Source organism: Talaromyces stipitatus, genomic scaffold (assembly GCF_000003125.1).
Source record: "Talaromyces stipitatus ATCC 10500 scf_1105507295541 genomic scaffold, whole genome shotgun sequence".
NCBI classification, from domain to species: Eukaryota; Fungi; Ascomycota; class Eurotiomycetes; order Eurotiales; family Trichocomaceae; genus Talaromyces; species Talaromyces stipitatus.
The window spans coordinates 923,175-945,396 of record NW_002990115.1 but is presented as its reverse complement, the minus strand read 5'-3'; the positions used below and the strand labels follow the sequence as shown (position 1 = coordinate 945,396).

Below are 22,222 nucleotides of genomic sequence, written 5' to 3'. Positions count from 1 at the left end.
TCATACAAATCAACTTTGATTAGGAAGGTTGTGCTAAAAGCCTGGGCAACTTGACCAAACAGGCAACATTTGAAAACTTTCCTTCTAGAGTAACTCTTACCGGATTGGGATCGAATTTCTTCAAACTTTGATTTCTCTTTCTTCACAAGCCTAATTGCACATGTAGGTAGATGGAAGTTTCTGATACAGGGAACATTTTGAGAAAAAAAGAAAAAGAACCAGAATCAGACATTTCAACTCGTCAACGAGTTGGTTTCAGGTTGAAAAGGAAACGCGGAGAAATATCCATCACTGTGAGAAATACATCAGAAAGAAAAAAAAAACATCCCACAGCAAGACAAACTAGAACAGACAAACCAGAGAGCTTGCGCAGTAACTGTGAGAAAAGTAAAAGCAGAACCTGTTCAGTGGCAAAGAAAATAAAAGGAAAAGAGAAACATCGCAGTCAATCCGAACGCAAATAAACGAGCACAGTTTAAGACCACACACTCCGAGAACACCTCATCTTCACCGATGATTAGACATGAATCAAACATCCACAGTTGGTCCACACCTAAACATTAAGCTTTCGCCAGTTGAGTATCATGAGAGGTAAGAAATTTTGGGTTTCTTTCGTCGAACCCTCTTGTCGATTTCCACATAGCCAGCACATGCAGTTTATCCATTTTGATATGTTTGTTTTGTTTTTTCTGTTTTTCTTATGTTTTGGTGCCATGAGACAGATGGTTGGTTGTGTATACAAAGAAGAAATGATCATGACCTGGTCCCAAAAATAACACGACATGACGTTGAAACTCAATAAGAGTATGAGTTGGGCCCGGATTCATCCATGAAATACACAGTGTGTTCATGTGGAGTTAGCTGCGTAACGTGTTCGTGAAAGGGTATCAAACCAGCAGAGGGTCATAGAGGGCGAAAGTCACGAATGACAAGTATAAAAAGAAAGAAGCACCACAAACAAGGAAACACCATGGCCACAAACACCAGCCACTCTGGTAGAAATCAACTGTTGAAAGAGTCACAAACAATATTGTCTAAGCAGTGGAAGGATGTTGGGGTGGCATTCTGCCGCCAACAGGCATTCCTGGATACTGTCCACCAGCTTGCGCTTGCTGTTGCTGGAGACCCTGGTAGTAGGCGATCTGCTGCTGCTGTTCATGGGTCATGTACCCAGGTTGTATACCAGCCTGACGGGGAATATTGGCTTGTTGTGCATTGACGTTGTTGTGAGAGACATCTTCGGGAGACTCGGCGGGAACATCGGTCGTCTCGACACCATTTTCGGCGGAAGGCTCAGGCGCATTCAGACAAGCCTATATAGAGAATCGAATAAGTACGGAGAAAGATTCTAGGCAGGGCCCGAGCTTACCTGAATGAGGTTCTTGCCCTCTGGTTTGGTCACCAAGGGTTGTAGCTTGGGGGTGGTGAATGTGTAGACAAGGCCAGTCTCGGAGACGACAAGCAGGAGTACTTGAGTGCCGGTCAAAACGGACAATTCGTAAGCCTAAAAATAACTGTCAGTTATCTTGAACGTGTTGCCGCGCAATTTAAGAGCGAGATAGAAGAAGCGGAGATGTGACCTGGTGAGGCGCGGCGGGAACGCGACTGAACGTACCTTCTTCATGATACCGGCCTTCCGCTTGGAGAAGGTGATGTGACGACGCGACTTGTCTTGAATAAATTTGATTTCGATCTTGCGGCGCTCACGACCGGGCTTATCATCGTCGTCGTCGTCTTCTTCACCAGCAGCACTCATACGTGAGCGCTTGCGGTCGACATTGGCACCATTGCCGGCCTGTTGAAGCTCGTCCTGAGAAGGCGAGGCATGCTCGTCGGTAACAATGTTGCCGGAAAGATCAGCCATGATGACGACTCAGGATGGGATCACGAGCTGATTGGGGAAAAATTGAGTTATTTGATTTTGGGACGAATAAAAAGAACTAAACGGAAAGCAAGAAGCTTTGTTGTTTGAAGAATTGAAGATGAAGTTTCCCCAAAGAGGAATGATGCTTGGGTTGATGGATAGACGGCCAAATCGAGTAACGCGTTTGGGAGAGGGAGTTTTTTGGGTAAAGTGTCGAAGGGAAGGCAGGAAGGACCTTTTTGGGGGGTTGCGAAGGTGCGGGTGTGGGCAAAAGGGAAAAACGGGCAACTGGTCAGGCCTGGTAACAGCCAGAGGCGAAAGTAACGGGTGCGCGGCTGGGGAAGGTGTATCGTATCTGCCAATAGAACATGATCTGTGCTGTCAGCGCCCAATCACGCTCGTATTTGTCAGCAAGTGGCGCTTTTCCCAGCTGCTACCATTGGCTGATTTGATTACAGGGTAGCTGCACTCGGGCGGTCGAGACCACCAAACTGCTGTCTTTTATGCCGCACACGGCAGGCGGTGACCTATATGCGTAAAATACCAGTTACGGCCCCATGGCTTGAAATTGGACAAATAATACAGAGCGGTCAATCAGCCTTATATGCCGGTTAATTCGGCACGTAGCAGTATCCATCCAATACCACTTATAGCAGCAGATTGGCATCGTTTATGAGTGTTCTCTTCTCCTCTAGTGCCCTATGCTCTGTGTATTGATGAAAGAGATATGAGATACGGAGTACCGTCGTACGAAATAAGAGAGTGGAGTGACCCACTTGGGAAGGCTGGAAGCTGTACTAATTCGCCTGACCCGACGCCGGAAGCAGCTAGCGTGTTCAAACTAGTGACATAGCAGGAATGGTGGGCGTAATATTTGGCTTCTTACTGTATTTTACGTACCGGCATTCGGTGTGTTGATCCTCCGCTCTGGACTCGTACGAGTACCGTAGATACTACTCCGTACAGTACTCAGAATAATAATCATCTTTGATAGCATTGGTATGGATGGACTCTGCTTTCACTCAAGGTGACAGCGTGGAGCCGAAGTGCCAACGGGGAAATGGAAAGCTTTCGGCATCGCAGGGCACAGCCTCCGCGCGATAGGTTGAGCCTAATTTTGGTCTTAAACTAGTGCTTAGCATGTACGAGGTTGTCTTAGTCAGGATTCTCTTAGATCGCCGGCCCTATCTCAATGAGTCATTGATTCTGAGTATCCTAGACTGTGCTGTAGAAGACCGGTATGTACTTGTAACCAGTAAGTTAACTATTTTTTTGTAAGAAGTAATTGATAAAGCCTTTGAAATGATGGGAAGGTGCTAAACCTGCTTGATGATGGTGGTGTATCAGTCGCTCCTTCCTTATTCGTCGCCGTCATGTCCATCAACCGGGCTGGTCTGGACATCCTCAGACTTCAACCTTCCAAATAACGACGACCCCATGCTTCAACTGACTGCATCGGGATTTATAACTGTTTACTATGATCGTGAAGACCATTCATCGTGACCATCACCATGCGCCACACCAAAGATTTACATGTTTTCATGCGGGGTTCCTCTCATACGCGTCGGCATCTAGCATCTAACTTATCTTGACACAGAAATGACTGCCTAGGTAATGCGCTCTCTGTCTTTTGAAACTGCCGAGATCAGAATACACCAAGCTCAAACATCCCGTTGGACCGCAATAAACACTGCCCTCTGGCGGCTTATCGGATCTCAGTCAGGTAAGGGAAACAGTTGTCATATTTGACTTCAATGAATCAAATATATTGCTACTCAGAGAGATACTTATACTTTGTCTTAGCTTATAGAACATATTGATTCTGTTCCCGACAAACATGTCCGTGAGTGGTCGGTTATGCGGCCGTGGCGTCGTGCTTCAGGGATACTTATCTGAGACGTCTCATGTTGTGGCTCCTGCTTCACCACCGTCAACGGAGAGCAGGCCCGGCAAAACAACCGCGAATATTAATCAGGGGGCCCAACCCAGAGATTGTTCAGTTGTTGATACTTGACTGAATTTGCGACTTTCGACATCGTTACCCTCCGGCAGGGAACTGTACCTCTCGTTTGCCTGCAATCGGCATCTAACTCTTGCATATCAGAAGCAAGCCGATAATATACAGTCTCTGGAAGACTCGTTTTCATTTATTATTAATATACACTCTCTGAGAATTCAAAGCGCTCATTAGCATCGGTCATCAGCAATACCATTCATTTTACGCCGTCAAAGTTCAAAGTCCAGTACAAGTCGATCATATACAATCAACCATGAAAGTGGACACGGTCCTCCTTAGCTATGCTGGCGCAAATTTTCTCTACATGGCTGGCGGCATTATGCTGTTGGTGGGGTCTTTACTGTTCAGCCAGACAATAAATTCTACCCCAACCTTGGACAGCGCACCTGCAATTGTGTTACTCGAAATGGTGCCCGAGAAAGGTATGCAGTGGAATCATGAATATCGTTCTACTCGAGCACTAATGATCTACCTATACAGTGGCCTTGGTCAATGCTATATTCGTCTTTGCTACCTTCGTCCTAGTTCTACCTACTATGATCTTGCGGACCAGTCGGATATGGCTCAAACTTCAAGGATGGATGGTCATAGTCTCCGGACTCTTCACACTCGTCATTGGTTTAATCATCTGGATTGAGACTCTCAGAACTCGCGCTACGTTGAATACCTCGTGGGGTAAACAGACACCTGAAGTCCAGAGCTTGTTGCAGCAAAGAGTATGACCTCTCTTATGGACTTGAAGAAAGCGACTAACTTGTATAATCAGTTCGACTGCTGTGGCTACTACAATAGCACTTCTCCGCCTTTCGTCACCGACGCAACCTGCAGCACACCTCTGATCGCAGCAGAAAAGCAGGGATGCGTGGGACCCTTCTCCAGCTTCGTCAACAGCACTCTAGATGCTATATTCACTGGTATCTTTGGCATTGTCGGTATGTGTCTTCAATCATCCCGTCTTTTGCATAAAGCTAACTTGTTCATAGCATTCGATATGATCCTCCTGATTTCCGTGGCCGTCGTATCCAAAGACCGCAAGGAAAAGGAACGATACCGATTGATTGATGCCAAGATTGGAGTGGGAGCTATCTAGTCAAAATCTCTTGTTTCATTTATAGTTATATTGTATTGATTTCTTACTCAGTGCTGGAAACTTGAGTTATATTTGAGATCGATGAACACGGATCGTTTCCAAGGGCTACGTGCTCTTGCTATTACTTGTAATAACTACGCTTTCTTCAGTTCACCACATCATCATAACGCATTACTATAAGTCTATTATTCCAGCCCCGAGATGTAAATAAAATGAAAACATTAAATATACAGAATATCATCTCCCGTGACCAAACCCAAAATCATTCCCAGGCCATCCACCATGCCCATGCCCATGAACACCATGACTCGCAGTAGGCCCTCCGTTAAAATAATCTACAGGCTGATTATTAATATTCGCCGCCGACGAATGCACCGGATCAATAGACATGAACGTCTCCAAATCCATAGTCGACAAATCAAAATCCTTCCAATCTATGGGTATATCATCCTGTGTGAAATCAACCATGCCGATATTATCATCTGCTGAGATGCTATTTGCGTTGGCGTTATTGCTATCTGCAGAACTGCCCGGTGTCGCCATGAGGTTTTGACCGAGGGAGGTGAAGAATGTGGATGGATTGGTGTAGATGCTGTTATCCCGGAGTGCTGTGGGCGAGGAAGGAGTACTGTTGTATACCCTTTGATGGGTATAAGGTGATTGTGCCTGTTGCGCTGCCGGATCATTATTGGGCGCGAATTGTGTTGTGTTAGTGTTGTTAGGTATCGAATGTCTAGTCAATAGGTGATAGTTATGTTCACTCAAATTGCCGCTGAGTTTATCCGGTTCCCACGTCGATCTGTCGTAGACACCGCTGGGGGAGGAGAGATCGGGACCCGTCGCGGTTGATAATTCGGGAAATACGGCTATGAGCATTTGCTGAATTGCATTCATCGTCATGTGGATTTGTCCCTGGTAATTGTCGATGGGTAGTAAGGTAGAGAGACAGCGTAGGCCAGATCGGACCCAGGGGAGATGTTTTTCGGCGGCTTGAGGTGTTGAGTGCATCATGTCAAAGGCGAGGGTGAAGCAGGAGGTTTCGAGCATGAAGCCGTGATAAGTTATTTCCTTTTCGGTTTAGCGTTAGAAGCGTGCTTTGATTGACGCATCTGACGAGTGAAGGCGAATACGTACCCGAACATATTGATTTATTTGACATGCTCCGGACAGGTTGCGGATCATGCATCGTGCAGCTTCCAAGCAGCTCTCGCACGCTTCGTCGAGCCATGGAGGAATGTTTCCACCCTTCTCACTACCGCTCGATAAGGTTTCGCCTTGTTTCATAATCCCATCTCGCCGCCATCTTGCTCTGAAGACGAGAAAAGGACGAAATGTGAGAAGCATCGTACTATGGTACACTAACATCTCAGAGTCAGATCATCTGAAGTTCACATGGGGAACGAGAGGCTCTTACATAGTTGAAGAACAATCTGACAGACACCAACTTCCCCAGTCTTGGGTGATGCGTCAATCCCAAAATTCAAGACCCCCTGTACGCGTCGAGCAAAAGCTTGACCTTCCTTGCGGATCTCTCTAGCACTTTTCCACATGAGCAACAAAGAATCATGTCGTTGATTGTACATATCTCGTGTTGCTCGGGCCATGATACGCGCTATTTCAACAAGAGCAAGTAGCATGGGGTTCTCCTTTGGGCTCGGTATGGTGATTTCATGGGCTGGTATAGTCATTGAACGGCCGAGACCAAAGCATATCCAACTAGATCAATCAGTCTTTACCCACAAAAAGTATATAGTAGAGGAATAGCCACGACTGACATATCATAGAAAAACAAGCTCCAAAAAGTCAACCTCTTCTCTTCGGCATCCTCAGTCGTCTGCTCGACTTTAAATCGTGTATTCTTGTGTAGTCCGGCTGCAAGAGCCTTTCTTATTGCCGTTCCAAGGCAGAGAAAGGCGGAATTCGGCCTGGCTTTCTCGGACTGATAATGAGCGTAATCAAAATGTTAGCATCGAGCGCGAAGAAACAAGGGAAGAAAAACTTATCATCACTATAGGCACTTGGATAGTTTGCACATTCACTATCTCATCAAATGCTACTGCATTCGCTTTGGCCTTTTTGTATAAGATATCGCCCATCTCGTAATCTTTGACCTCCGCTGCACCGATGGCCATCATCAGAATTAACGAAGTCGTCTGCGGGCTATCCGAGGACATGTCATTTTTATTCTGATACAAGTCCTTGAGCATTTGTCGATAGCGATCCTTGGGTTTCCAAGGCGTCAAGTAGTAAATAGTCGATAGGAATCGTTCCAAATACTTTGAAGCCGTTGACGGATGCATGAAAAATAATGAGTTGGACCCTAATCCCAACCCCCCGGAAAGTGATGTATCCTGATTACCGGCAAGATCGCCAAAGAATAAGCGACGGAAACTAAACAGATCCAACCCAGGACCAACTTCTTCAACCTCGTCTCTTCGTGATGTAGATGAAGAATTGTTGTTGCTTTCGCTAGCAAGCCCATCGACTAATTGGCGATACATCAACTGCATGAGCGAAAAATTAGAATGCGGGCCGTAGTATAGCTGAATCACACATGAAGGTGAAGCAACATGCGTTGCCGCAACACTGTAATCAACCATATCGTTTCTTCTACCACTGCCCCCATCAGCAGTACCATGACCGGGGCCTGATATCGACCTCGAAGCCTTGCGACTACCCGCAAATCCTTTCCCACGACCCGACGCCGAGGCTTGGGCATCTCTTTCGGCCCCCTCATCATCATCATCATCATCAAATTCGCCTGCACCAGCACCAGCATCCTCATTCTTGAGCAACTCATGCTTCCGTTTGCGCTGTCGCACAAATCCACGATACTCACATTCCAACTTTTTCTGCTTGCAGTGCTGACATGGTTCGCCTCCATCGCAGCGAATCTTCCTGCGTCGACATTGTTGGCAAGCCTTGGAGATTCTCCATCGGGGTGCACCTCCTGCTGCTGCTTCTGAGGAAGCTATTTCGGTGTCCATGGTATCTCTTCTTTGCTTGTCCATGTTGATTCCTAGTTCATTCCTTTTTGCTATTTTCTCCTTCTATCTCTTGTGGGCAACCCCGGAAGCAAGCCTTTGACCAGATTATCCACCGCTTGAGACAACATGTACTTAGAACCAATCAATTCTCCAATTCAAAGAGTACTCGGCGTCGATAAGCTTTTGCGGAGTAGCTCATGCTTGAACGGATATATGGATTGAACAGTTCCAACAGTGCAGAAATGATGTAGCTAGTGAATTCTCGGAAAAATCTCCAAAATGTGATGTTATTCCTGTGCCCTTTCTCAGTCATGTCCTGACAAATGCAGGAGATGTCGGTTATGTAAGCCGTTAGTCAGTTCTTACTACCCAAATAGAGTTTGATCACGTGGGAATATTACGCGTACCGAATCCTATTGGCTGATTGGCTTGATCCTCGTTTCAAAGGCAATGTCTTGAATCAAGGAGAATAATTAATATACTCACGATGAAATTCAAAATTATATGCATTATGATATCAAGATTGATACTAGTTCTCTAATCTATATTGGGAATCAAACATGTCATCTAACAGCACAAAACAAACAGAAAGGCGCAAAAGGGGAAAAATATATGGATGCAAAAGGCATCTGCAAATCATCAATCAGCGATACATTGCATCTGTGCACTAGTACAACAATGTCTCATGTGTCCTGCGAGCGAGACAAAGATACCAAACAATCCAGTCCGAATCCAGATTTGCTCATAACTGGTCTCAGTGATACTATTTATACATATGATCTCAGGATCTGGTCATGATAGAAGATGAAAAGAAACACAGAAAGGAAAAAGAAGGAGTAAGAAAATATCAGTCGAAAATCCACCGCTTCAAGGAGTATACAGCAAGACTCGCCACTCAAAATACCTGTCCGCCCACGATATACACGTCTGCATAACCACCCTTGTGGTCACTGACGTCGTAGAACATGCGAAAGATATGTTTTGAGACGGAGAAAAGACGTAGGCAAAACCCCCAGCTGAAAAATAGTACATGCCTCCGGACTCTTTTCAAAACGAATCTGGAAGGGAAAAGAAGAAAAGGGTCATCACGATTGCCCAATCTTAAGAATCGCGCCATCGATGGAAAGTGTAAGCCAACCAGTGTAAACGCCATGAAATGAGGACTGTGAAGAGTTGTGTTGAGGATATCTATTCATACGCCGCCAAAATATTCGGGTAGGTCGAAACTGAAAAGTAGGTAGATGGGTGGACGAATCGGAAGAAAATCAGACGCGTAGGCCAGCAACGAGGGCAGCGAATCTTCGCTCAACGAAATAATGTGCAAGAATAGTATGTTTTGCAAAAATGTTCAAGGTCGTATATTTAGTGAGGGTTTCGTGAGCCACCAGAACTAGCGCCGTTGCTATTGCTGTTGCTGTTGCTGTTGCTGCTGCTCTTGGGACCGAGCCAGACTATTTCGATGAGATTGTGGCTGTTTTCTTCTTCTCTGGTATAGAACTGATGAACATTGTCACCAATGACAATCGCGTCCGTCAACAGGTAGCGCTCCTTGATTACGCCTTCTTGATCCTTTTCCCGCATCGCGCCAAAGCGCTGCGTATAACCGGCCATGTCCTCATTCCATGTCAACTCCACATGGTCAAAGTTTATAGCGTCATTCGGGGTACCAGGCATCAGTGTATATCTGACAATTGAGTGTCCATTGGTGAGGACCCAGAACATGCGATACGACTCTCCAGTCGACTGGTCGATGAACTCCTGCTGATCAAAAACCCAGCGGCGCAAAACCGATCGCTTACCGGCTACCGCGGCAACGGCGCCCATCTTCACAACGTCCTTGGTGTACCAGGTGCTCCAGTGATGTAGACTGTCGATTTGAAGACCAGACTCGAGGATACCGTCGGGTGCTCCAGTCAGATCCATCTGATGTAACGACGGCCACAGGGTGAGAGGAGTATTGCTGGAGCGCTCAATACATTGGCCCAATTTTTGGTCACCTGGTTGTTCGCCCCAAGATTGGCACTCGTCGTAGTTTTCCATCAAGATATTTAACAGCGGTTTCGAGACAAAGATACCACCGCCGCCAAAGGCCATGTGGCCCCAAGTATCTACCTGCCAGCTTGCCTCCGAAAGCGAGCCAATGTAGTGTTTCTTTGACGAATCAGCTTGCTTGAGCTGAAGAGCAACCGAGGGGAGCGACGGGAAAAAGGTATCGTCGTCGATAAAGCCGACCCATTCAGTGTGGGGGCGCTTTTGTTTGATGTGAAGACTGAATGCTTCAACGAGTCCGAAATAACGAGCGGTGAATTCCAATGGTGAGCTCTCAAGAGTGATGTCCAGCCCGCGGGAACGGAAATATCTCTCCTGGGCCGCGAGATCGTCGTCCGATTCAGGTACTAGGACCAAAAGACTGGCCTTGGTGTCAGCGAAAGAATAAAGCAGCGATGGCAATAAACGCTCGAGTCGGTCGACAGTCGTGGCAAGACCAAAGAGTAGTTTCGAGGTCTCTTCAACATCATGGTCTATAGCCACATTGACATTGGCGACGGTCGGACAGGGGATAGTTTTGTCGTCATTTTCGTCTGAAAGGATCAGGCCGCGTTCCAGCGCACGGAAAGGAGGTAATACGGGGGTGTTAATGTCTTCTAACGAGCGGAATTGTGTGGAAGCGCTGACCCGATTCGGGCGGATGAAGGCGCGAGTGAAGTTCTTGCGAGTGAGCCACTCATCGAAGGGTAAGGGCGGCGCAGATGCGGTATCGAACTCGCAGTTTCCAAAGGTGCCGTGAGCAGGAGGGAGCTGAACCTGAGCGGGCGGATTCTTGTTTGACGTTATCGTGTTTGCTGTATTTGAAATCTGTTCGATGGGACGTTTGATTTTCGATAGGGCGGCACGATCGTATCTGTCAACACACCAGAAGAAGAACCCGATAGATAGGATGGCGACTAAGGGAAAGAGCGTCTTCGGCCTGAAGAAAGGCATCTTGACCGGACCAGCATAGAATGATGACTTCGACGAAGTCATCAAGAAGCGTGATGGACCAGTTCTGGACAATGGGTGTGTCAAGGAAAAAAGAAGGGGGGCGTGATGCTTGGCTGGTTTTTTTATTATTGTCCTTTCGCTGGCCTTCTAGGGCGGGCGGTAGGGGGAATCTGAGACTCTTCCCGCAGTTGGTTAGAGAGAGTGGACCACCAGAACTCTCAAAGACTGGGCAGAGGTAAGACACAATCAATTAAAAGCAAGATAAATCAAGAAACGTAGAAGTGAGTGTTGTTGTTCTGGACAATTGACGAGTCTTTGCGGTTGTCGAATACTCAACAAGAGCCGGGCAAAAGACTTGATTTGAAGAAAATGGACAGGCAAGACAATCAACAAATCAACAAATCAACCAGCGGCAGCCACAAAACGTGCAGAAAAAAAAAGAACCCAGGAAAGAAACCAGAACAGACCCTACTTGACAGTCTGTCTGTAGGGACCTCAGGGAGATAAGACAAGCGTCTCTTGATGTGGAAGTTGAAGAAAGTACTCCGTACAGCATGAAGATCTAAAATACGTGCCTACCGTAATAGGGGCTGATGTACTCCGTAGTCATACAGTACTACGGTACGGTAAATTACTGGCCCGCCGCTCTAGGCAAACTCAACTGATCGGCCGAAGTCCTCAGTACGAGCGCATTCCTACTGACTTCATAGGCAGGACAAGTACCTAGTACCTTGATGGAAGATCCATGTGTATCAGTCGTTTGGTTTGTTTCAGGTCGAAGATCCTCTGTATCAACGATGCAAATATCCTTACGAACAAATGCAACAGTAGAATATTAATATTTGCCATCCAAGGGGATTATGGCGACGGGTCTCTGGTCCGCTGTGACGTTCTGTTGCAAGCTCGGTAGTTAAAATTGCATTTGCGCTAGACATTTCTCCTAAGGAAGTTAGATTTCGTATTATAAACTTGAAAATTACTGTATCAAGATTGATATTGCCCAGATGAACACGTTGAATTCAAGATAGCACGATAGCGGTGGTCGAGGTAATCAAGGCTCCCGAGGTCATGTAGAGGAAGCCTACTGAGATAATTATGCCGCTGCAATAACTCCTGACGTTGCAGTTGGTTTATTATGTTCGCCTGCCCTCTTACAACAACAACAACAACAACAACAACAACAACAACAACAACACCTTGAGTCTCTTCACACTTAGCGCGATCCATCACGGCGAGGGTATCGTGGATTTGCGGTCAGTGTGCCACTTCTAGCCCAATGAGATGTGCGGTTCGTGGGTCTTTTCGATAGTGATGGACATCGGAGTCGATGACAATTACCGACAATACGTACTTGTATTTAATCCGTATCGTAACGTCAGGCCGTCAATTAGGCTAATTCTATTCCCGTTCTAGCAGCACGATCATCTTAGCCTTCTTCCTGATAAGCTGACAGTTCGACAACAGCTATCTTTAAGACTGTGAGTTTCCGGCTTGCTCTTGCTATTGTCCGTTGTACATCCATGGATCATGGTTTCTTTTGACTCTGGTCACACCGCATGCAGTGCAGAAATAAGGCCCCCATTCCGTTCCTGGCGTACTCACCCGCTCGGGAGTCCCGGACGGATCACGAATTAAGCGTTGTGATACTCTCAACGTATGGACAGGTTTAAGATGAGTCGAGACAATGACGATGCCTTTCTCGGTACCTATGGATATGAGCATATTTCAATCGATACGATCGTTGTTATTTTTCCATTTCCAGTGCCATTCTCGGGTAGGCCGAAGGAAAATAGCCTCAAGACTTTAGAATGCATGCGGCGATCGAGCATACCACTGATACGACTCCATGGGATATGTGAAAAGATTTCGAAATTACGTTTGTATGTTCTAGATACTGCCGCATCATCGCATGTCGTCTCTCGTATGACGGCCCGGCGGGCCGTCATTAGGTGACATCTGCACGGATTTACCGTGAGACATGTATTGAAAGTCTGAAACAATTTTATGTAAATGTAACAGGTCTTGTAGTCTGTCTGCAAGTCAATTATGTGTCCTTAGGTTGACAACGTGCTTATGTATACAGTAGAGGCAACATAGTTACATGCTCTTCTTGATTGAAACCGTCAAACGTAATCGTCATCATATGTCTCTCTATCCTCAAATTTCATAAACATGTCGTCCTGCGCTTCCTCGTCTAGGATTGCTTTCCAGCATTCTCTTACGCTTTCCACCACCCTATCGTCAAAAGCGAGGTCCAAGCTCGGTGGCGCAAAGTACAATATTTGATCTGACTTTGTACTCTTATACAGAACTGGTGAACCCTGGGTGCTATCCAGTGTCCCGATTTGAGTGAAGCGCAAGGACCACAAAACCGCGGGCTTGTCTGTTTCCTCAATAAATGAGTCGAGTAGACGGTTGATTGCTATCTCCAAAAGATGTTGGCCTTCTTGACCGGATACAGAGATGCTGCCGTAGATAACACCTATAAACAGCCCAGCAACATTAGTAAAGGTAATGATACAAATGCAATCAAAGGAAACGCGGAAGAGCTCTCATCAGTCGTTGATAGATAAATTTTCATCAATGTCCATCAGGCAATGTAGATAAGTTTAAACGGTCATCATACAAGAGCGAAATCAATAGATGCAAGAAAAAGTTCTTCAACTTACATTGTCCATCTGGGCATTCTCCAGTCTCACTAGAGTGGACTAGCAAGTATACCGGAGCATGATTTGAAGTACCGTCGGGAAGTACTTCGCCAGGAACGAGTACTACTGCTCCTGCAGGTATAGGACCTCCTTCTGCGGTGATTGGGAAAAGTCGTTTCAACGGCGAGGAAACAATAGATATTGAGCGAGCGACTTTTTCAGTCGATATCGAAGGACCGCCCGCATCTTGTGGCAAATCCCAGAGAGATCCTGCAATATATTTGCTGCGTATATGCTCTCCACTCGATAGAGTCAACTGGTAAAAGCCTTGGTCATCTTTGGAAGTGTCGACAGAGTCAATGCCTCGACCCAACACATAGACACCACCACCGACAGCCAACGCACGGCAACCCACTTGAGCAATCTCTGCGCCACCACCCCACTTTGCGACTAAACTCCCAAAGCCAGGTCCAAACACACCTAGTGAGCCTAAATGTCGTTTGATACGAGGCAGCGCGATGTCCGTAGGCGTGTGCTCGGGCGACTGCTGACACAATGACAGCGAATGTATAGGGTTGTGCAGTTCTGATGGAGCATTGAATTTTGTATTCAGATATTTCGAAAGAGAAAGGCTCGAATTACCCTCGTCTGTTGCGGATTGTTCATCATCTGTCTCAGTCTGCTGTGGCTGGTTGACATTCCGAAGAAACCTGATCAACATTCTCTTTGCCTTCATACTGATCATGTCATCAGCGAAGATATCTTCGCGGCTACTCGGTACTCGTCGAAGTTTTCTGGATGCATCGTCATCAGCGGCGCCCGAGTTGCCGTAGATCCACCAACTTCCGACGGCTTGAAATTCGAGCTGTCTATAAACTCTGGAGGACACAAGTGTGGGCAGCAGCTTCGATCGAGTATAGACTAGCTGCGGTGACAGTGATAGTGTGTAAGCTCTAGAGAAGGACAGCTTCTTCCCGTCGTCTGATGCATTCGAGGGCGCATAAATGGAGACATCTTCAAATGGCTCTCGACCAGGCTCTGCTACAAGTTAGCAAACATCCGGGACATGTAATCTCAATTATAAGACGAACCTTTCTGTAACAAGTCTACCCATTCCTGTGCCTCCTGGACGCTGAAAGCAGCCTCAGGTCCTCCATAGTATATATTCTTATCCACGTGAAGAACCTTCTTACCTGACCGGGACAGAGCTCTAAGATCGACTTTTTAGTGAAAATCGAATCGAACTCGGGAGTTCCAAGCTCACAATGCCAGAAGTGACTGCGCAAGCCCCGTCCCGGATATTGTCACATCCCATGGGGTCTCTGTTAATGATTCCATTTTGACCTCGGTGACCTATTCTGTGTAGAGAAAATGTCTTGTATGAGGGTCATCACAAATCTTGGTCTCATCATCAATTTGTTCTAGCGCTCAAAGAACAGTCTATATCCTTGAATGAGAATATGTATCGAAATGCTGAGGCAGAACGATTTGTAAGGAAAAAGCAGGAAATGTCCAAGCTAAGAGCTTTCATCATCCGCGAAGCTAGTGGATCACGTGATTTCGTTCGGTCTTGTAATCAATACGCGAGGTAATTTTGAGACAATTGTCTATTAATTACATCTATCAAGAAAGTATGATAACATGGTTAGCTAGATATAGAGTTGTAGTGTATTCTTCTTACGTTCAATACGCAGTTTGCAGAATCGAAGCACAAGCAGAGTATATATCATTATGTATTCAATCCTCTTATATTTTGTATGAAAATACCACTAGTACAAACGAAGTTAGTATGTATATTTCCCGACACTCAAATTTAAGCTGATTTTTCTCGGCCGCTTCTCTCTTTCTTTTCATTACACCACTCTTGCGCTCTGCGTAGATACACTGCAATGAATTCTTCTGTAGCAGCATGTCTGAATACAGATACACCTTCATTGGTATATCTATAAGAGTGGTAGATGAGATTTGTCACCCTGTATCTGCTGCCCTGGAACTACACATGATGGGAGCGGTTCGTAGGTTGTGATACATTCTTTCTACCTTAGTAACTTTGTTTCTTCGTAGAGCTATGTATATTCCGCTCGGTAGCTGCAGCTTCGAGTCTCGGTTTCTTATTGATTCCTTGGATCGATAATCGGTGACATGGGAGAAATTTCCTCTCAGATTTCCCGCCTTCGGTACGTAGTCCTGGCCTCTCGAAGCGGACGCACAACCACTATGTATATTCATACTGTGCGTGACATCCATTTACAGGACATATTCGCAGCGGTGTGGATGTGCCCAATTCATTTCTGCTCTGCCCATTTTCTATCCTTTCTGTCTTGTGTAGACACCGGTAGCACCGTTCAATCCTCCTCGCCCTCCTCCCTGACTCTTGCCTTGATGATCTTGACCGGATCTTGAGGTCGATCCTCAGCATCTGTCTTAACCAATCCCATGCGTTGTATGACCCTCATCCCGCTTTTTATCCGACCAAATATCGTGTGTTTTCCATCAAGCCAGGGCGTCGGGGCGAGAGTAATGAAAAATTGGCTTCCGTTTGTGTTTGGCCCGCTGTTGGCCATGCTCAGTATCCCCGCTCCAGTATGCTTTAATGAAGGGTGTATTTCGTCTTCGAATTTCTCGCCGTATATCGAGCTGCCACCGCGTCCGGTGCCTGTAGGATCACCGCCTTGGATCATGAAATCCGGGATGATGCGGTGGAAGATGACGCCGTTGTAGTATCCTCTTTGAGCGAGAGTCGCGAAGTTCTTGCAAGTCTATTGAGAAAAGGTAAAAGTAAACAAATATGTACAAAGCTGGCGCTGAGCTTGGGGAATACCTTTGGCGCATGGTCGTTGTAGAGTTCCACGACGAAAGAACCCTGCGATTTATTAGAGAAGACTTCCAAATCCAGAGTAAAGATACGAACCATAGTCGTGTCAATTGCGATTTCGGTGGCCATATTTGTGTCTATTAGATACTCCGGTGGTGGTATATAGCTGATCTCATTGAGTGTTGTTGGTGGGATGCGCTTTCCTTTCCGCGGGATGGCGATAAATTCATTGTTAGTTTTCGCGAACTTGGCATCTCCGCTCTATCATAAAACAACTTGTCTCAGTCGCATCCGTTTATATACCACCTTTTTACTCTTATTATTTGAAACTCAACCTCATACAAGCCGCGAAGGCTCTCAGGTGTTACATACGCACACTAAGTGCGCTTCCCTAGCTACGATGGCCGACTCCATCCTTGAGTCTCTCCAGCCGGTAGTGGAACAATTAAAGGACATGCGGCCCTTTCTACCAACATACGCCCACCTCCTCGTATCCGCACTTATACCGATATATACAGGAGCTCATGCTTCATTATCACGCCCCTCATCAGCAGCCAAACCGACGAAGAAATCCAGAGCTGAGTCTGAATCCGAAGACGAGGAGGAAGATGAGGGAAAGGACACAGGCAACAAGATGGAAGGATTGGAGCCCTCAGATGCTCTCATGTTCCCGTTGATTGCAGGCTTGACTTTAGGCGGTCTCTATTTGATCATCAAGTGGCTGAAGGATCCCAGCATCCTGAACAAAATCCTAAGCTTCTACTTTTCTCAAATGGGATTATTCTTCACCGGGGCGCTGTTAAGGGATGGCTTGAAAGTCCTACGGTCATACGTCTTTCCGTCAACATATTATTCCGGAAACCGTCAGTGGAGAGTGAATCAATTCAAGTGTCTGGCCTCAGCTATTGAGAATGAAGAAAGTTCAGATACCGCAATCCATGTCGAGCGGAAATCTCCCCTCCCAGGCTTTCTCGGTGCCATCCCCTTGCCAGTTACGATTCAGGACTCATTGTGGACTCTACGCGCCCTGATATATCAGAAATTGCAGCTGCGAGTTAAGGCACTACATCTTTTCAACATAAAGATCCGATATGATATGCTGGATGTTACTGCAGCCTTCACATCTTTGGTTGCCGTCACATATTTCGCCTTTTACGCAAAACCATGGTGGCTGACAAACCTTTTGGGGTTCAGCTTCTGCTATGGTTCGCTACAGGTCATATCACCGTCGACGTTTACTACAGGGTCTCTAATTTTGACGTCGCTGTTTCTTTACGATATATACTTTGTCTTCTTCACTCCATTGATGGTGACGGTAGCAACTAAGCTCGATGTTCCTATCAAGATGGTGTTTCCTCGTCCAGCTGGCCCTAATGAAGATCCCAACGAGTTGTCTCTCGCTATGCTAGGACTAGGTGATATTGTGGTCCCTGGTATGATCATTGGTCTTGCTCTGAGATTTGATCTCTTCTTGTATTACAAGTATAAGAGCATACTGAAGTCTAGAAAAGAATCTTCGGCAGAAGGGGCTGAGAAGGCTATCTATCAGCGAGCAACTGGGGGATGGGGTGAGCGGTTTTGGACGCGCTCGAAGCCTTCCAAATCATTGTCATTACAACCTCCTTATCCAGATGCACAGTCTTTCCCCAAACCTTACTTTTACGCCAGTATTGTCGGGTATATCATCGGGATGGTGGCTACTTTGATCGCTATGCAATTCTCTCACCATGCTCAACCCGCGCTTCTCTATCTCGTCCCTGGTGTCCTCATATCGTTGTGGAGTACTGCTTATTTTAGGAAAGAGCTTGACTCCATGTGGTCATTCTCCGATATGATGGAGGATGAAGAACCGAAGGCAAACATCCAAGAAGATCAAGGAAGGGAGAAAAAGGAGGCTGCCGTCAGATCGGGGCTTTTTGCTCGTATCTGGTCAGGCGATCTCAAGTCTCAGTTCGACAATGTCGAAGTTCATAAAGACGACGAAGAGGAGAAGGAGTCAGAGGTTGAGAGCCTGTCTGATAGCCAAAAGAAATCCGACACGCAACCAGGGGATGCTGTGCCTTCAAAGGCAGAAATAGAAGGTGAAATTTGCCTATTCTCCATGTCTGTTTCAGTGCTGCAGAAAAAGTAATGATTGATCTCACTTCTTGTCAATACTTTCTTCGTTACATGCTATATGGGTTATGGATATCACCACATGACATAGAACATGCACTGTTGCATTTCAGGTGTTTGATAGATGGGTCTGGCGAGTAGGAGGTATCAATATTCTATGAATACATTGTATCAGACAGATCATCTGTCTCACCCTTTCACGACCATAATGTCTTTTCAATGTATTATCACTTAATGTAATCCATCATAAATACTTTTCAGGTGCTTCCATCTCTGTGTAGAAACATCAACAAGTCTCCTGAGTTCCTCACGACCCACAGACAAACCCCCATTCTTCTGCATACTCAAAATCTTCGTTTTACCACTCTTCTCATCCGAGTCAACAATCAGGAATATCCGTTCCCGACACAGACTCTCTTCGAACCCATCAGGATCAGCCAGAATCCATCTCTCTTGCTGTTGGCCAGATGTCTTCTTGTTTACACCTCCGTTCTCATCTGCATCTGGAATAACAACAGCTCGCCAATCAACCGCAGCATCCGCCTCAAAAACTGAGTACGAACACGATACTGGAAATCCACGAAGATTAAGTTTTCGTGACTCTGAAACCTTGTCGGAGCATAGTACCATATCATTATCGATATCCCACCAGGCCTTTGGTAGTTTTGTGTCGTGGAGTGCGGCAACGATAGATGCCCAGGCAGCATCGAATGGGTTACCGGCAAGGGAGATCATCATTATATCGATATAGAGGACCCAGAATCCTTTGATTTCTGATGCAGAAGACGAGATCGAACCTTCATCTCCTGCTTGACTCGCTGATTCGGTATCCATTGCATCTTCACCTTGTTCTTTTTTGGCAATGGCATCCAAGTCTGGCGGATTATGCCATATTTGCAGATCCTCGGAACGAATCAATCGTGTGGTATGAAGCATGTTGAGAAGTTGATGTGAGAGCCCCTGTGCCAGTGCAGATGGAGGTGCACTGGGTATGAAGCCAGGTGCGCAACCTGTACTCAGAGACAAGTTTGGAACAATCAGATTGAGATTCTTGATATAATCATCATCATCTTCATCAGCACCCTCTCCAGTTGGTTGTTTGCTATCATTGGGATCCGAATTAATTTTCCTCCTTTTACGACTTCCAGACGAAGTAGAAACTTCCCATGAAGCTATGTCTTCTGTATGCAATATCTCCGCGCGCACACCACAGACGGCCGCGGTATCGCCAATTCTCACGACGGCACTTCCATTGGTATGCGAAAGAGAGCCTAGATTGGCGGACGTAGCTCGAAATTCTAATGGTGCACGACCATTAGGTCTTATGGGCGATTGTTGCTGAGTAGACGAAGAAGGTGGTGGTGATAGATGAGCGAGAAGGTAGGCATGCGGTTGAAGGCGAGCGAACTGCGATGGTGGGAGGACGAGAGAGGATAACGAGGGGCCTATAATAGGCGGGTTTGTCGATGTTGTACTTGAAGCCATGACCTCTTGTGTGTGTAAGTCCGTTCACCCTTTTTCTGTAGGGACGTTTCCCTGGTCGAGCCTTTGTCGATTTATTCCACGAGAGCTTGCGGCAGAATAATTTCGATTCTAAAGGCGGTGAAAACCGAGATATACCATACTTCCAGACATATTGATATATATGTCAAATTCATAGCTAAATTAATTGATATGCCCGCTTGGCGCAATGGTAGCGCAACAGGTTTCTATCATGGAAAACCCTGTAGGTTGCGGTTTCGAGTACCGTGGCGGGTTTGACTTCTTTTTGTAACTACATTACATTTACTGCAGTGTGGTGTATCAAGATGATCAATGACTACCAGTACATCCTGATCTAGTTGAGAACCCATCGTACTGTACTCATCAACATCATACTACCTACTGGCCTTGACACTCATCTTTCCCTATTAGCGTAGGCCCAATAGACCGATCCGTAACAAATCACACAGTTATGCTGATAGGGAGACAGGTAGATCCTTGTAGGTAACCCTTATTGGGAAATCCTCAAGCTGGCCATGCCATATTTTCGATCTGTTTCTCAAATCTTGCGGTGGAGAGACCTAAAACGAGCTTTGGAGACAATTTCAACTGCAAACTGGGATCAGCATGATCCTATAATCCTATTGCTATTGTTTGCTGTTCCTGTGCTTAGCTTTAGTATCATAGCAGTGAAGATGCCAAAGTACGTCATCCGATTGATCAGACCACCCGAGAGGCCGATTCGCAGTGAAACTCACTAAACTAGGTTCTTCATGCCTTTCTGATATCCGCCGAATTATTTAGCATATGGTAAGATCTCCAGCCGTGTGAATCAGGGATATCAGATCCAGGTGAGGACATGCGGACACAGGCCTAGCTTCGACGAAAGAGTCACCAGAGGATACTCGCAGGGTATACTTGCATAAGTAACTTGCCCCTGGGGTAAATGTAGTTTTTCGGGCAGACTCGCACTTTTCGATTCTCCTCAGAGTAGAATGGACAAGAATGGCGCAACGCCTCTCGAGGACCGGCGCTCGAGTGCGTCGGGCGTAAACAGCCTTCGTGGTTTAAGTGTTAAAACATTCGGCGCAATATGCCCACCGGAAATTCTCAAGTAGAACAAGGAGATGGACCCGTAGCTCGTCGTCGCTGTTTACGTATGAAAGTGGAAGATAGCGGTCCGTGGGTTGTGGAGGAAGCAGTGAACTGTCTTTGGCGAGCACCTTGTATCGGGACAAGAACCTTTTGCAGCTGAGGGACAAACAAACTTGATCGACCAGAGGAAGATACTGATAAATCCGGGTCAAAAGTATATCGTCCAAGCAGTGGATGGTGATGCGCTCCCTTTCCGGAATGCTACGAAAGATGAAGGAAATGTTGTTGCGGATTTCCCGAAAACGGTTTTGCTCTCTCTAAACATATCTCTTCGGTGTGACTTTGGTACTCGCGCCATCACGCTTTCCTTCGTCTTCCAAGCTTATCAGCTATGTATATGCTTCCTTTTGCTCGGCATCGGGGGAACGGTTAGCAGGACCACCAAGCAATGCTCGAAATTTCATTGACGGCAGGTACTTCTGTCACCGAATATGCGCGCTCCATAATGACAGTGCCAACAGCACCACAGCAACAGTGAGTGGTGCTATATGTTGTGGTGGTCAACATATCATACATTCAAATCGTCGTCTTAATCACTAGTTAACTAGTTAACCAACCTAACTAGTTATGGACAGTTGATTATGTTATCCATGTGTCTATTTATATCGACACATTTATCCGGGCCGAGGGCTCTTTCCTGTTGTGGCACAATGACTTCTGTCACTTCCGTCCATGGATCTTTCACTACATCTCCACGAGTACTCGACATCAAAGGTTTGTGAATCAATCTTTGGCTTCAATTTGGTGAGTGCGTAGTGCCCGCTGCATCATCCAATGAAATCCAGACTCATGCAGGCCTGCAGAATCAATCCTCACGCTACTGCCGAGCTTGGACCTGTATCACGCTTGTCACTCTATCCAGACATCCTATTGGGCATTGACAGCGTCTAACACCAACATCCCATTCGCCCCCTCCATTCTTCCTCTGCTATCTCAAGCACAGAGAAATTAGTCGTTGATCGCCAGGAAGCCGGCAATGGCCATTCACATCAAGAAATGGCGGTGGGCCACGTTGAGACCATGGTGAGAGGGTCCAAAAACACTCGACCAATATGTAACGGTCGTTT

General features: G+C 46.3%; 8 protein-coding genes and 1 non-coding gene across 9 annotated transcripts, besides 3 other annotated features; 3 read left to right on the top strand and 6 right to left on the bottom strand.

Moving 5' to 3' along the window:
• Positions 1-111: 111 nt before the first annotated feature.
• Positions 112-2,035, bottom strand: TSTA_026780 (MADS box transcription factor Mcm1). The gene is made up of 3 exons (XM_002479761.1): positions 1,616-2,035; positions 1,370-1,504; positions 112-1,313 (listed from the first exon to the last, which is right to left on the bottom strand). The coding sequence occupies exons 1-3, from the start codon at positions 1,862-1,864 to the stop codon at positions 1,035-1,037; spliced, it is 663 nt and encodes a 220-aa protein (XP_002479806.1). The 5' UTR covers positions 1,865-2,035; the 3' UTR covers positions 112-1,034.
• A 1,086-nt stretch (positions 2,036-3,121) lies between these two features.
• TSTA_026770 (uncharacterized protein) lies at positions 3,122-5,158 on the top strand. The gene is made up of 5 exons (XM_002479760.1): positions 3,122-3,587; positions 3,668-4,303; positions 4,362-4,597; positions 4,648-4,813; positions 4,865-5,158. The coding sequence occupies exons 2-5, from the start codon at positions 4,135-4,137 to the stop codon at positions 4,969-4,971; spliced, it is 678 nt and encodes a 225-aa protein (XP_002479805.1). The 5' UTR covers positions 3,122-3,587; positions 3,668-4,134; the 3' UTR covers positions 4,972-5,158.
• Positions 5,159-5,208: 50 nt separating this feature from the next.
• On the bottom strand, positions 5,209-8,158 carry TSTA_026760 (C6 transcription factor, putative; the record flags this gene model as incomplete). The annotated part of the gene is made up of 5 exons (XM_002479759.1): positions 6,981-8,158; positions 6,747-6,910; positions 6,386-6,687; positions 6,106-6,329; positions 5,209-6,039 (listed from the first exon to the last, which is right to left on the bottom strand). Exons 1-5 carry the CDS (start codon positions 7,980-7,982, stop codon positions 5,209-5,211), a joined length of 2,523 nt encoding a protein of 840 aa, XP_002479804.1. The 5' UTR covers positions 7,983-8,158.
• Positions 7,705-7,725: a microsatellite.
• A 764-nt stretch (positions 8,159-8,922) lies between the features above and the next one.
• Positions 8,923-10,940, bottom strand: TSTA_026750 (uncharacterized protein; the record flags this gene model as incomplete). Its single annotated transcript, XM_002479758.1, has 2 exons — positions 8,923-10,860; positions 10,885-10,940. 2 exons carry the CDS (start codon positions 10,938-10,940, stop codon positions 9,321-9,323), a joined length of 1,596 nt encoding a protein of 531 aa, XP_002479803.1. The 3' UTR covers positions 8,923-9,320.
• Positions 9,354-9,392: a microsatellite.
• Positions 10,941-12,093: 1,153 nt separating the features above from the next.
• Positions 12,094-12,135: a microsatellite.
• An 829-nt stretch (positions 12,136-12,964) lies between these two features.
• Positions 12,965-15,073, bottom strand: TSTA_026740 (Rab geranylgeranyl transferase escort protein, putative). Its single transcript, XM_002479757.1, has 4 exons — positions 14,853-15,073; positions 14,680-14,798; positions 13,610-14,626; positions 12,965-13,422 (listed from the first exon to the last, which is right to left on the bottom strand). Exons 1-4 carry the CDS (start codon positions 14,924-14,926, stop codon positions 13,064-13,066), a joined length of 1,569 nt encoding a protein of 522 aa, XP_002479802.1. The 5' UTR covers positions 14,927-15,073; the 3' UTR covers positions 12,965-13,063.
• An 860-nt stretch (positions 15,074-15,933) lies between these two features.
• Positions 15,934-16,548, bottom strand: TSTA_026730 (peptidyl prolyl cis-trans isomerase (CypC), putative; the record flags this gene model as incomplete). Its single annotated transcript, XM_002479756.1, has 3 exons — positions 16,500-16,548; positions 16,410-16,451; positions 15,934-16,347 (listed from the first exon to the last, which is right to left on the bottom strand). Exons 1-3 carry the CDS (start codon positions 16,530-16,532, stop codon positions 15,934-15,936), a joined length of 489 nt encoding a protein of 162 aa, XP_002479801.1. The 5' UTR covers positions 16,533-16,548.
• A 144-nt stretch (positions 16,549-16,692) lies between these two features.
• On the top strand, positions 16,693-18,659 carry TSTA_026720 (signal peptide peptidase, putative; the record flags this gene model as incomplete). The annotated part of the gene is made up of 2 exons (XM_002479755.1): positions 16,693-18,530; positions 18,632-18,659. The coding sequence occupies exons 1-2, from the start codon at positions 16,804-16,806 to the stop codon at positions 18,657-18,659; spliced, it is 1,755 nt and encodes a 584-aa protein (XP_002479800.1). The 5' UTR covers positions 16,693-16,803.
• Positions 18,660-18,749: 90 nt separating this feature from the next.
• TSTA_026710 (3' exoribonuclease family protein) lies at positions 18,750-20,153 on the bottom strand (the record flags this gene model as incomplete). Its single annotated transcript, XM_002479754.1, has 2 exons — positions 18,750-19,963; positions 20,144-20,153. The coding sequence occupies 2 exons, from the start codon at positions 20,151-20,153 to the stop codon at positions 18,750-18,752; spliced, it is 1,224 nt and encodes a 407-aa protein (XP_002479799.1).
• A 41-nt stretch (positions 20,154-20,194) lies between these two features.
• On the top strand, positions 20,195-20,276 carry TSTA_026700. Its single transcript has one exon. It is a non-coding gene; the product is annotated as a tRNA-Arg (tRNA).
• The last annotated feature ends 1,946 nt before the right edge of the window (positions 20,277-22,222 follow it).